Below are 14212 nucleotides of genomic sequence, written 5' to 3' on the forward strand. Positions count from 1 at the left end.
CATTGTTACGACAGTGTCGCAAAGATGGAAATAGTAATTGGCGAATGACGTTCTTGTTCAACAATGGTTTATATTTGTGACAATCGGTACATTAAATAACAATGAGTTCTGGTAAGATTATAACTTACGCTGATGAATAATGAGATGATAACCATAATAATCTTTACGATGAGTAAACGTGTGAATTTACAATGATGGTTCTGCGTCGAGATCACTCGTAGAATTTTCAATCTTAATAAGTAGAAATTTCTTTACAGTAATCACTCGTTATATTCCAAGGTACTTAATTAATATTTCGGGATTTTTACATTGGGTATAGAGTTACGTACAATTTCTATCTAGCTCGCGTCACGATAATCGTCAATATTAGAAAAAGGGGATGCAAGCTGCGCTATATATCACTGTGATTCGCTTCATGCGTTGCAGGTACGAGTAATTAAAAATAAATACGAGGAAAAGTAAAAGAGTAAAGAAGCTTTTAAATCCCCAATCAATGTTCCTTCACTTTTCGACTTTTCCTCGTATAAAACGCAATGTGTATTAAAATTACTGTATTAATATACCGAACGCGTCGGTTCGGGAATGCCAGCAAACCGTGTACATCATATATTACTAAGAAAACTCACATTTTTCCCGAGGTAATGTCCGCTCAGTCCTTTAAATACAATTTGTCGCCTAAATGCGTTACATGCGACGTATAAATCGTATTATAAGTATTGCTCACTTTTTCATCTATTGTTATGAGCTAATAAAAACGTTAGCTTGAATAGTCCTTTACGTATTGGGAAGGGGCATATATATCTGTTTAGATTTCTAGCAAGCTTTCCAAAAGTTTTTTGCCAGTAAACACAATTAGAGAGCGTCGTAATTAAAAATAATATATAATATCTTTTAGTAATATATTATGTTTTTTTCTCTTTCTCGCTGAGTATCTCGTATCACATTAATTGTTTGGGATACATTCTGTTCATTCTTCTACAATTAAATCATAAGTGAAAAAGTAAAATTTGATCGGTTGAGCAAGATGCTACTTATTTTTCTAATATAATAATAAAATGCTGATATACTTTTTTATTGCATACCCTACAAATTTCAGCTTCATTTGGACATGATCTCCGCATACTTTGTAATACGAAGGATATTACTTTGGACGTGATACAGCTGAATCGCAGGGAAAGATATATGTATATGTATAAACTTGATCTAAAAAAATCATATTTTCATTTCGAAATTGTGAATTTTACTGTCAGCAGTAAGACTCATCGGAGCTTAACATTAACGATATTATCAAAATTAATTAATAGTGCTAAAAATATCTTTTCAATATCTAAAACAGTTCAGTTAAGGATATTAAAGAATATTTTTCTTTTCTTTGTTCTTATCTTGCAATGATGAATCGAATTGCATTAATATCGAAAAATTATTCGTGTTTATTCGTTATTTAAATATTTAAAATAGCATGACTCGTAGCTAACATCCGATTATATTTAAAGCGAAAACGTACTTCAGAGTGTCATTAAATTACTTAAGCTTAAGTGTTATACAAAATAAGAATGTGTTTCTTTTATGACTTGACTAATAGATTCCTGCAACCTGGACGAACTAAAGACTCAGCTTACAGTTTATCACGCGATAAATACACAGAGTATTCGTTAATAAACGTACTTGGTGCTCCGAGAAACATTAAACGCCAAAAGCTGTTTCTCTCAATTCTACGAAGAAATGGTTTCTTCGTCAAGCACGCTTATTCGCATCGAACACCCCTTTATATTAGGTACTATAATATTGGACGTATAAGATTCACCGAGTCGTAACTCAGTTAAACCCCGCACCACTTAAGCATTTCCGGTATCCACTGCCGAAGAAGGAAGTCTTGCAATCCTGTTACGACAAACTTCACCGCTCTTCGAAATTTCGTCATATCGAATTATACTTTGGCATCAATTGAATCCCGTTACAAAAATTTCTTTTTGCCCATTCGTTAAGGAAGTTGAATTAGGTCCATCTTCTCACATTTAGTGCTAAAGCGTAGTGGTGTATTTTTATTTTATGTACCGTCACCGCGCATTTAATGTTAAAGCGCGGTAAATTTTTATCTCATAGTCTCTTGACTTTGTGTATTGTTATCTTCGTTCAAGATAAACGGAATCAGACGAGCGTTCAACGCTAAATAACGCTAAATGCGAATGACAACGTGGATTTTAAGACCTCCGAGGAAATCAGGCAGCCGACCAGTTCTCCGATCGCCACAGCAGCGTGTACATACCGTGTCTGAGCTCCTCGCTCTCCAGATTTTTCAGCGGGAAGTCGGTGTACCGCGCGATGAGGCTGCGGTAGCCCTGGCCGACAGTCGCCAGCACCGATTTCTTCTTGTCAGCGGACCTGAGCGTCACGATTTGGCAGACCTTACCCTCAAACGGCCGGAACACGGTGACGGGCCGCAGGGTGCCGCACTCGGCGACGACGATGCAGCCCCAGGTGGTGCCGATGTACAGCTGGCCCGCGCTGGCCTCGAGCGCAGTCACCTGGCACTTCTCCGTCGACAGATTCTCCTCGATCGAAATGGACTTGAGACTCTCGGAGCACGGCACCAGCTTGGACATGTCGAGCTTGTTGACGATCTGCCGGCTGTCCACGTCCCACTGGAACACTACGCAGCCCGGATACGTGTACGAGAAGACAAAGTTCTCAGTCGCCGCGGCGATCAGGTACGTGGCGAAGAGATTTCTCATCGCGGTGTCGTTGGCGGTTCCCGTGCAGTGCGACAACTGCACCGTGTCGATCAGATTGCCGTCCTTCAACGTGTAAATGGATATCCGGCCGAAACTTTGACCCGTCCAGAGCTCCAGCACCCGCCTCTTCCGGCAGACCGCCGCCAGCGAGTAGGTCTTGACATCGGCGTTGTGACGAGTCGTTTCCGCGGCAGCGCCGTTCGCCGTGACCTCCGACTTCCGCATCTGCGTGAACGAATTGGACAGCAGGAAGATCCGGCCGCTGTGCAACGCCACCGCGAACTGTTTCAGCTGCTCCAGATGGATCAGCCCGACTACTTTCGACTCCCGGTTGTGATCCGCTTCCAGGCTGTAGCTTGCCACGCAGCCGAAGTTGCCGCACAGGTAGACGTGCACCTGGCCGGCGTTGTCGCCGATCCAGATGTAGCCGTCGACGCCGCACATGGCGTACGGTATTACCGGCGTCTCAATGCGCACGTGACGCAGCCAGCCCTTCTGCGTTCCCAGCAGCATGTCCACCTCGCCGTTGTTGTGGCCGAACCAGATCTCGTCACCGTTCAGACCGTCCGCCGTGTCGTTCTGGCCGCCGGCGTTTCCGCTGCGATTCGTCATGGTGACCGCCGTCACTTGCGTGCGCTCCGTCAGCAGGGTGACGTCTATCAAGTGTGTGAACTCAGGCGCGGAAGCGATCGAGACGATCTGACTGGCGGTTGGCCGATCCTTCGGGTTCTGCGCCCAGCATATCACCATCAGGTCGAGCGCGTAGCACGGATGGAAGGTCTCGCGGTATACGAGCGGTGGTCTGCCGCCCTCCAGGATGCACTCTTTCACCGCCTCGTGGCCCTCGAACGGCTGACGCAGCGTGATCAGCTCGTAGACGAACATGCCGAACGAGAACGAGTCCACCTTCTCCGTGTACTCCTCCTCGCCGTTGTACTTGATGATTTCGGGCGCCATGAAGCCCTCCGTGCCGCCGAAGCCCTTCGCACCCGTGGGTAGTGTCAGTCGCGAGATACCGTAATCGGCGACCTTCACGTGCACCGGCTCCGGACTCTCCTGAAACGGCAATGGTATCTGCCACACTAAAACGTTCTCCGACTTCAGATCGCGATAGATGACGTGCTGTTGATGCAGATACTCCACCGCTTTGGCAACCTGCAAGATTATCGCTTGCAGCGTGTAGGGATCGAGCTTGGCGCCGGAGCGACGGTAGTTCTTCAGGACGTTGTCCAGTGCGCCCTGGGGCGCCAGATCCAACACGAGAGCCAGTGGACTCACGACTATGCCGATCAGCGGCACGATGTTCGCGTGCCTGAGCGTCAGCAAGATATTGAGTTCCTGACGCGCCATGCAGTACGCTTTGCAGGCGTATTGCAACGGGTCCCGATCCCACTTGCTCTGCGACGCCTTGTACGCGAGGATCGCCGACTGCGTGGAGTTCGGACCCGGCGAGACCGGCTGCAGCATCTTGATGGCCACGTCGGCACGGATGTGCGTGCCCGGCAGCCGGCAGCTGCCGCGGAAGACGAAGCCGAAGGCGCCGCGACCGAGCAGCTTGCCGCGCTTCAGGTCGTCCGACTTGATCAGGTGCTTGGCGCCCAGGTCCATAAAGATGATGTCCGGCGCGACGTGCGACAGCGGAATCTCCGAGTGCTTCGGACAGCTGATGGGCTTGTTGCTGTACGCCGCCAGTATGCATTCCTCCACCATCCAAGAGTAGGCGAGAGTGCCTTCGGCGTGCGACGAAGAATTCTGCTGCTTCGATACGTCCGGGTGTCCTTCGAGCGACGGCATCCTACTGGATGTCAGACTGTCGTAGCCGACGCCGCTGTCGCCGTCGGATTTGTAGCTGTCCTGGCTTTGTCTCTCGGTGCGATTCACCGCGCAGTACTTTTGAATATCCTCGATCAGCCGACCGTCGCTGTCGCTCGACTCGCTGTCGCCGCTCTCGGCGTTACCGAGCAGACACCGCGGGCAAGGTATAAGCCTGGTGACCAGCAGCTTGCCCTCCGAGGTGTGAACGAAGCGTGTGCCTAACGTAGGATACCAGTCTTCGAGCAGGATGTCGATATGGTCGACGATCAGCGCCATTAGCTGCGGTATGCTCTCCGGCCGCGGCTCCACTACGATCGCCTGGTAACCCATCGGCTCCTCGTCCACGGAATCGGACATGATGGGCTGCTTGATGACGAGGGTGTCGACCGGAAACCAGATCTCGAGGATGGCAGAATTTTTCAGATCCACCGTGCACCAAATGCCGTCCTGCTTCAGCTTGAATATAAATTGCCTATAATCGTACGGCGAATTTTTCAGATTGTAACAGACCTCCTTCAAGCGCAGCAAGGTGATGCCCGAGTACCGTAGCTCGATTCCCGTCTGCCAGAGCACCCATTCCGCCTGCAGATCCAGCAAACTGGCGAAGATGTTGTCGTCGACAAAGTCTTTGAACGGCGCCAGGAATGACATGACGATCTCGACGATGGCGTCGTCGGCTAAGATTCGTGTGACCAATCGGGACCAGAAGCCGCTCGGAAAGTACGACATGAGCAACAGTCTAGTGACGGAACAATCAGGCTGTGATCTCGACGTCAGCACGCACTCGGCGCTCTTGTTGTCGCCGGGTGTCGCGCTCAAGCATACGAACATGGGCGATGTTATCTTCTTGGCGCGCATCTGGTGCCAACCGCGCGTCTTCACCGGCACCCTGATGATCTGATTGTTGCGCAGGACGTCCTCCTCGGTGGGCAGAAGAGACGGTATCAGCAGGGTGCGGCAGTCCCACGTCAGGGCGACCTCAAACTTGTTCAGCAAGCTGACGATATAGCCCTGGGTATCGATCGACGATATCGTGGAGGACTTGAAGACGTGCTGGATGTCGTCGAGCTTCATTATGCCGGATCTGGCAAATGGATTGATTTCTCGTATGGTGACCACGTGAGCCAGCATGTCGCAGAGCCACTGCGGATCCAAGAAGTAGAGATCCTTCAGCGTGGCGTCGTCGTAGTGCAGAATTATACCGTTCTCGTGGAGAAAAAGCGTCGCCTGGTGAAGCTCGGCGGGGTCTCTGAAGGACCTGTGCAGTTTCTGAAGCTCGTTGTTGACCGCCGCGTAATACTGATCGGCTTTCAGCACCGGATCCATGCCGGACAGTTTTCTGTCGTGCGCCAGCTGGATCACCACGTCCTCCAACGCCAGATAACTCGCAGGAACCTTCTGTTCCAGCAGCAGTTCTTTGCTGCCGGGCGATCTCAGACTGAAGACGACATCGTAGATAAGATTGCACAGCATCTTAATGTTGTGTCGCGTCTTACAGCTCACTTCGATGGTTTCCATGACCTTGGGCAGGCCGCACTTCTCCGCATCGACCACGTTGATGAACTTGTCGCGGATGTATTGCTGCAAGCCTTCGCTGTGCTCGTAGGAAACATCGTAGTGAGTGCCGACGATAATGACCGGCGAGTTGGGCGCTCTACTCTGAATGTTCACCAGCCACTGGAAGATTTCGGAAACGCCCTTGAATCCATCCGTGATCCGCCATACAACCAGGTATAAGCTGCGCTTCGACAGGAAGTATTGGTGCGTGGCATAGTATTCACGCTGGCCGCCAAAGTCCCAAGTTCTGAAATAAACCGACCCGTGGGATGATTGTCCGCGCACCTTCTTCTCGTAAATCCAATCGCCGATGTCCACGCCCACCGTTGAGATGATCGTGCCCTTGGCGGTCTTCGCGTTGATGTTCTTGTTACCCATTCGCTTGGCCCAGTGCTCGGACGCCTTCTTCTTGTTCGGCACCTCGCCCTCCTGCCGTAGCTGTTCGAGCAGACTCGTCTTGCCGATGCCCTGGATGCCGACGATCATCAGCTTCATACGCGCGTACGCCTTTGCATCCTCGAGAATCGACTTGAGATAACCGATCACATCCATCGTCTTATATTTCTTCGATTCGATCATCGACTTGAGCGGCTCCTGCAGGCGGCAGCCCTGCGTGTTGAGATTCCACAGGCGACCGAGCAGACCCATCTGCGGCGGTAGCTCGACGATCTCGTTGTTACCGCTGACGTTCAGCACCGACAGATTGCTCAGCTCGTAGATGTTGTGCGGTATATCGCGCAGCTGATTGTTGCTGATGTCCAGCATGCTCACGTTAGGAAAGAGTAAGTACGACTTGGTGGAGTGTCCGGTATTCGGGTCCTTGTCCGCGTCCCTTTCTTCGTCCAGGCACGGCATCTCGCCGTCGTCGTACGACGTCAGCTGGATGCGATTCAGCAGATTGTTCGCTAGGATCAGCGTGCGTAGATTCTCCAGTCGCAGGTGTCGCCTGTGCGCGCACACCGACTGCAACACGATGTCACGCATTGACGTGGGCGTCTGCCGTGGGTTGCAAGGTACGATGCTGGGCGACTGCGCGTTGACGGCCGGACAGTAGCAGGCCGTGTTCGCCTGCTCCATGCTGTCGGAACTGTCGACCTGCGGCAAGCTAGGCCACCGCGTGATTTGATTGTTCGACAGATCCAGCTGCTTCAGGCTCGCCGGGTACGAGGTGATGTGACTCATCGAGCGCAGAGAGTTGTACGCCATATTCAGCCGCACCAGGCTGACCGCGAGGCAGGGCAGCGCCACGGGAATGCTGTTGAAGAGGTTGTGCGCCAGATTTAACGACGCCAGCACCGACTTGTTGCCGTTTTCCGTGTCGTCGCTCATCCTTTCGGACACTTGAACGGAGCTGGTCCAAACATGCGGCCGTTCCATCTCGATCACCTGCGCGTTCGCGATCTTCGTGAACGAGTCGAACTCCATGGATTCTATACGCGGTACAGCGGCCAATCCGCGAAAGACGCCGTTTTGCTGCACCTCATCGCCGCGCTGCGGCTTCCTCAGAACATTCTGCGACGCTTGACTCGGCAAATCGCGCAGCAAATTGAACGACGCGTTCAATTCCTTCAACTTGGGCGCGCGCCACAGGTTCTGCGGCAGGCATTGCAGCTTGTTGTTGGACACATCCATGATTTCTAACGCCGGCAAATTCATGATAAATTCCGGCAATTGCTCCAGTCGATTGTCTTGCAGATACATTTCTTCCAGGACCGGGCACAGCTTGTCCTTCGGATTCTTCGAGTCGGCCGTGAGGGTGTCGATCTTGTTCTGCGCCATGTTGAGATATCGTAGACTTTGTAGGTAAAACATGGCGGACGGCACGGTAGTGATGGAGTTGTGAGAGATGTCGATGCGCGTGATAGCGTACAGCACCAAGTCGTTGTTCCGCGGGCTCAGCTTTCTGTTAACGTGCAGCACCGCGTCGATCAGCCACTGCAGTCGAATCTGCGACAGATGACACTGCTGATTATGCCAGTTGATCATCGTGGGCGTTTTCGGGAACAGCGTGGAGTAGGTGACGTGGCCGAAGGACGACAGGGCGGAAAAGTGCGAGCTCTGCGTACACTCGGTCATGGCCTTCTTGTTGATCTTATATTCAGAGTCCGGATGCGCTTTGATCGACAGCAGCTTCGCGGTCAACGCCTCGTCGCGATTCTGCGCGGCGATCTTCAACGCCTTGCACTCGTTGTCGACGGCGCCGTGCTTCAGCAACAGATCCGCGATCTTCACGTCGCGATTCTGACACGCGATTGTCAGCACGCTCGAGTAACTGCCTTCAGGATCACTTTGGTCGTACGGGACTTTGACAGGCAGCTCCAAATTGGCGCCGGCCTGAAGGAGAGCGTTCACCACGTCGGTATGTCTGCCTCTGACGGCCGCGTGCAGCGCGGTTTCGCTGCCGTTGTTGCAGTAGAGATCGAGATTCACCGGATATATCATTTTGTCGTCCTTTTTATCCGTGGGCGTCTTGCTGCGAAAATTCAGCGACGACATCAATCTCTGGATACCGCTGGAGATTTTGCGTTTGGATACTGGAAGCTGCTGTGTGCCGCCGGCGCCGTCTTCCTCTTTGGTGGTCCTCGCCTTCACTCGGTAACTCAGCAACAGCTCGACGCACTTGACGTTTCCCAGCATGCTACTTATGTACAACACGTGCTGGCCGGTGACATCCTGCGCGTTGATATCGAACGGTAGCTCGTACTCGAACTCGCCGGACGGATCTCTGTAACGTTGATAGATGTGTTGCGGATATTCGAACTTGAGCAGCATGTCGATTACGAGATGATGGCCGTTTATCGCCGCGGCGTGAATCGGTAGCCAACGTTCCACTGTGAGCTGCTGCGTCTGCTTGGGAAAATGTCGAAGCAGCAGCTCGACAATCTCCACCTTGCCGTGGTAGCACGCTATGTAAAGCGGACAGTACTTGGTAACTGGATGACTCCTGCAGCCGGCACCGTGGTCCAACAATAGTCGTACGATATCCTTGTGGCCGCTCTCGCAGGTGACGAAGAGCAGCGTGTTTGCGCCATTGGGCGCCATGTTCACCACGCACTCCAGATCGGTCGACAGGCCCTGAATAATATTCCGGGCGGCTACAGTGTCGCCTTGAATACAAGCCGCGCGTAAAGTGGCGTGTGTTGCTTCCTTAGCGAGTTCGTATTTCTCGGCTGCTACTTTCAGAAGATGGATGCAAGAGTCGTGCCTGCCCTTCTCGGCAATGTCGAGCGGCTTCATGCCGTCGTCGTCGCGGATCATGAGGTCTGCATTGAAGCTCAGCAATTTCTCCACGTTGCCGGCATGGCCGTGCTCCGCGCACACGTGCAACGGCGTCCGATGGTGACCCCGCGGGCCGCAAGTAATATTCGGATCGGCCCCGGCGGTCAGCAGGACGTCCAGGCAGCGGGAGTTCTCCGTGATCGCGGCTGCGTGCATTGGTGTCCTGCCCCACGAGTCCTTGCTGTTGACGTACTGCGCGTGCTCACCGCGCAGCAGATCTTCCAACAACTCGGCGTTGTCCCAAAGCGCAGCCTGGTGCAACAGCCGGCCCGGGAAGTCCTCGTCGATTGGTGTATAGTCCTCCATTACGATAACTGCAAGATATTTGTATCAATTGAATATTTCGAACTATAGATTTTGAATTGAAGAAATTCTTTCCAAATTGCCTTCTAAAATTTCTAAAAGTTTATTTAGATAATTGAGATTGAAATAACCTTTTCTTTAAATGTGTCCTATTTTTTTTAAATATGGTTTAAGACAAGCATAAGTTCTTCAATTTCTCTTCTGTTCATTAGTTTTCAATTATTTGACATTGTTGATATTATCTTTTTGATGCTATTATATTATTGACAATACATTATATTGAATGTGTATCTTTTAGAAAAAATCTATTTCGTGTAAATTAAAGAAATTGGAATATTAGAAGATACGATTGATCTTAGAGATATATATACTTACAAATCTTGTTTATCACTTCATTACGGCATGATTAATATCAATGTCAATTTTTCTAGTTTTATCACTTCCTCTGGAGTGACTTCTGCAATATATCACAGATGCATTGCACTATTAATATACTTATGAATATCATTTAGAAGCTGTGCGACGCTTACCTTGACATGTTGCAAATTAATGTGCTTTAATTGGCGTCATTTCACTCGAGATTTTTAATTAAGATTAAGAAGGCTTTGCAAGAGCTGTCGCTATAATCTGTGTGTGAAAACATTTCAACACGTTTAATTCCAAAAAACAAGAAAAATTAAAAATTGCAAGTAATTTACTAATCCAATAATAAAGTTTAAAGTTGCCGTTCATAAAAACGAAATGTTGGAAATTTCATAATTCTTTATTATTTAGTTAGAAGAAAAAGAAAATGTTATGCATATACGAGAATGCTTATTGCTTCAATGATCGAGCGTAAAGCAATACTTAATGAACCAAAATATCCTACTTTCATAAAAAAAGATAAAATGGTTGATTGTTCATAATTCTATTATATTATATTGAAACGATAGAAAGCATATATATTTAAAGAAAAAGAAGGTAAAACAGCAAATAAAAAAATGATATAAGATTGAAATTACATTAATTTACTCGTTTGTTCTTCTCAGTTACATTCACTTGCTTTTCACACAAATTGTTTTTTTTTTACAATTTTTTTCTACAGTGTTCGAAAATATGTAGAGCAAATTCCAACATTAATTTAAATTTGTTTCATTTTGTGTACAGATAAAAAAAACAATGTGTCATATGAAATCGAGTAATTTCGAATTGTGTTCGCTTTCAAGCACATCCATTTCACGCGCACGCGTTCTAACTTGTGGGAAAGCTGTCACGACAGTTTTCTAACCTCCATGTTTAATCGTTCGCGAGTCTTGAGAAAAAATGAAAGCGACACAATTAAGTGCAAAATGGAAAATCTTGCATGTCGAATAAATTTCTATCATTTTAATCATTCGTTGCCTACGTCGAAAAATCGAAACATCAAAATTTTCAGAGTAACGTGACTGTATTCCTTGAGACTCTATCTATCAAAAGTCCGATATTGCTTTTAAATAAATTAAATGTGTGTTAACTTGTCAACATGACACTGCAAAACTTTATTACTTAGAAAGCTAGTAAATTTACTATTTATATCCTTTTATAGGACCTAAAATCTTGCAGTTAAGGACTATTTGCTAATTGTTCATCGTTTTCGAAACATTTAATGTTGTGCGTTTTTAGAGATTCATTTTCTGAAGTCTCATTTACCTTTGCCATTTAGCGTACAGGCCAACGGCGCATCTCAGTAAATGCAGCATCGATACCGAAGCGTCGTTCGAGCCGGAGTGACACTTTCCGGAAACGGGGAATCGCAATCACATTGTGATCGATGCCGCCACAGATTGAAGCGATTGACAGATAGCGACAAAGCACCATTGCGCGCGATCGCGCGGCACTACTGACAGACTCCAAAATCACAAGCCGGGAAGCGAACAGAACAACTGTGCATAGCAGTATACACACAGAATGAGAGAGGCAACTGTGATGACGTTTTGTATTGCACTTTCCGCGCGACATCTTTTTAAAAAAAATTAATTAAAATATTTACCGAATGATGGTCAGTCGATTATCTATTTTACCGATCGATAAATGCTTGGACATGATTGAGATGAATGCCGGCAGGATCACTAATATCGATGTAAATATCGTTGAATCGGAACAAGAAGAAATGCGTGCGCCGCGTATCGCCAGGGAACACACAGGAAATAGCTGATGACAAATCAGTTGGATAAAGTGGGATAAAGTGAGATCAGTAAGAGGGATTGTGATGCGTGAAGTGAAATTGATAATGTAAATAATATTGTGGGGAAAATCGCAATTACTTGCATATTTTTTTATTACAATAATTAGCTGACTTGTTGAGTATAATGATGATGCCTGGAAAAACACCAGTACAAGGTTAATATTTATTAATTTAATTATTCTTGTTGAAATGTTGGATAATTAACATATATACATATTAATTATAATCTTATTTCTACATTTGTCACAGAGAATCCCTTGGGTTTATCTTGGCATGACAGTACCTGGATTCCTATGCTTAACCCAAATAACATCATGGATTACTTTTCTGAAAGGAGTAATCCATTTTATGACAGAACTTGTAACAATGAGATAGTGAAAATGCAACGTGTGAATCCCGAACAATTACCGTAAATCATAATTTTTTGTTTAAATACATGAATATTGTAATAATTGTTGACTATCATTGCGCTATTTTTCAGTAATATGACTGGCTTGGAGTATATCCTTTTACATGTGCAAGAGCCAATTCTGTATGTGATTAGGAAACAACACCGGTATTCCTCAACATCAGCTACGCCAGTTGCTGATTATTACATTATAGCAGGTGTTGTCTATCAAGCTCCAGATTTAGGATCCGTTGTGAGTTCTAGACTGGTGAGTGAGAAAATGTCAACGTTTTTGGAAAAGTAGCATATTTGAAGTATATTATCTGTTATTAATATTTGAAGAGTATTTTATTATTGAAGAGTACCTTTTTTAGTACGTGTAAATTGTTATATTCAAGAAATGTATTCTGTGCAGTTATCTACAGTTCACCATCTGCAATCTGCCTTTGATGAAGCCAGCAGCTGTTCTCGATATCATCCTAGCAAGGGCTACTATTGGGATTTCAAGAATGGCAAGGCTTTGGCCACTAAGAAGGAAACGCCAGTACGCGAGGAACCTAGTTCATTATTTCAACGTCAAAGAGTGGATATGCTACTTGCGGAACTCATTCGTAAATTTCCCTTATCAGTGCCGAAACCAGTGCATCAAGCAACGGAAACCTGTACGTAGTCCATATTTTTCTTTCATTTTTGTTATTTCTAATTTAGTACTTTAATATTTTAACATTAATAATTTTATTCATTTCAGCCATAGAAAAACAAGAGATAAAAACCGAAAAAAAAGACATGAAACCACCCCCTGAAAAAAAACCAAGACTTAATTAATGATAGTGACAGATATATTTATATAAAATTTAATTATAAAATAGTAGATAAAATAAGAACAAATATCGTAATTTTTGTATATTTATGAATAATCTTATTTTTTGGATGTTATGTTTCATATTTTAATTATTTTCAAAAAAAAATGCTTTATATTTGTATTTATTTTGGTAATCATGCGATATGGCCAATCAAGATTATCAAAATATATCTATTTTTGAATTTCCTCATTCTGTCGTCAATTCTTAAATGGTTTTTTACAATTATTTTAGCTTTTTGCGAAATATTTTATCTACTTTGTATACGATATAATTTATAAATTATTGGAATCGAATTTAGCAAAATCTAAAAATTTATTATATAAATTTTTTTGGAAAATTTATTTATATCAGAAATTATCTTGCAAATATTTTATTAGAAATACAAATAATCGATCGATGTACCTTGTTACAATTATTACTACCGTCAGCGATTGGGTTCGACGCATAATTATATTTTATCCTGATCGGCGCTAGATTTATGGATCTTCCGACAGAATATGCAATGTTCAGAAATAGCTGTATTATGAAATTTAGATCATCATCTGATCGGAGATGGAAATTAGACTTCATTATAGACTCTCTTCACTGAATTATGTTGAATTATGTACCCTTGGTGTCAGGAATGTTTCAACACGTAAAATTTATGCACTTGGGACACTCGTTATGTCTAAATATTCACATCATGGATGATTATTCGTTACTTTAATCTTTCGATTTGATTACATCTCTTTTTCTTCATTGCACTTATTATTATTTATCTAAATAGGTATTTTATAGCCAGCTTTTTTGTTTATAATTTACTCTAATTGAAATAAAGATTAAGAACGAATATAAGAATTAATGAATTATTGTGCATCTATATTTGTGTTTTTATGATATTTGAAACTGAAAAAATTTAATAAACGATATGATATGAAACGCTTGCTTGTTTTTGTAAATCAGTCATTTCTTCTACTTAAATTCAAATTTCAAAAATTATAATAAATATACTTGAGAATATTAAGTATGTAATAATTGAGAATTATTGTTAATTGATTGGAATGAAGATAGATATTTTTCTTCAAAAATTGCG

At 45.3% G+C, this 14212-nt stretch overlaps 2 protein-coding genes across 6 annotated transcripts; one reads left to right on the forward strand and one right to left on the reverse strand.

Annotated features, from left to right (window-relative positions):
- Positions 1-50: 50 nt before the first annotated feature.
- Lrrk (Leucine-rich repeat kinase) lies at positions 51-11604 on the reverse strand. Of its 5 annotated transcripts, XM_012364424.2 has the most exons (4): positions 11355-11604; positions 10217-10313; positions 10062-10143; positions 51-9697 (listed from the first exon to the last, which is right to left on the reverse strand). In XM_012364424.2, the coding sequence occupies exon 4, from the start codon at positions 9687-9689 to the stop codon at positions 2220-2222; it is 7470 nt and encodes a 2489-aa protein (XP_012219847.1). In that variant the 5' UTR covers positions 9690-9697; positions 10062-10143; positions 10217-10313; positions 11355-11604; the 3' UTR covers positions 51-2219. The 5 variants fall into 5 exon arrangements, with proteins under 5 accessions (XP_012219847.1, XP_012219849.1, XP_067211338.1 ...); XM_012364426.2 differs by lacking the exon at positions 10217-10313; XM_067355237.1 differs by having other exon boundaries at positions 51-10143.
- Positions 11605-11784: 180 nt separating this feature from the next.
- Positions 11785-14058, forward strand: MED6 (mediator complex subunit 6). Its single transcript, XM_012364404.2, has 5 exons — positions 11785-12044; positions 12139-12298; positions 12371-12545; positions 12693-12939; positions 13026-14058. The coding sequence occupies exons 1-5, from the start codon at positions 12014-12016 to the stop codon at positions 13100-13102; spliced, it is 690 nt and encodes a 229-aa protein (XP_012219827.1). The 5' UTR covers positions 11785-12013; the 3' UTR covers positions 13103-14058.
- Positions 14059-14212: the final 154 nt, after the last annotated feature.

Source organism: Linepithema humile, chromosome 1, assembly GCF_040581485.1.
Source record: "Linepithema humile isolate Giens D197 chromosome 1, Lhum_UNIL_v1.0, whole genome shotgun sequence".
Classification (NCBI taxonomy): Eukaryota; Metazoa; Arthropoda; class Insecta; order Hymenoptera; family Formicidae; genus Linepithema; species Linepithema humile.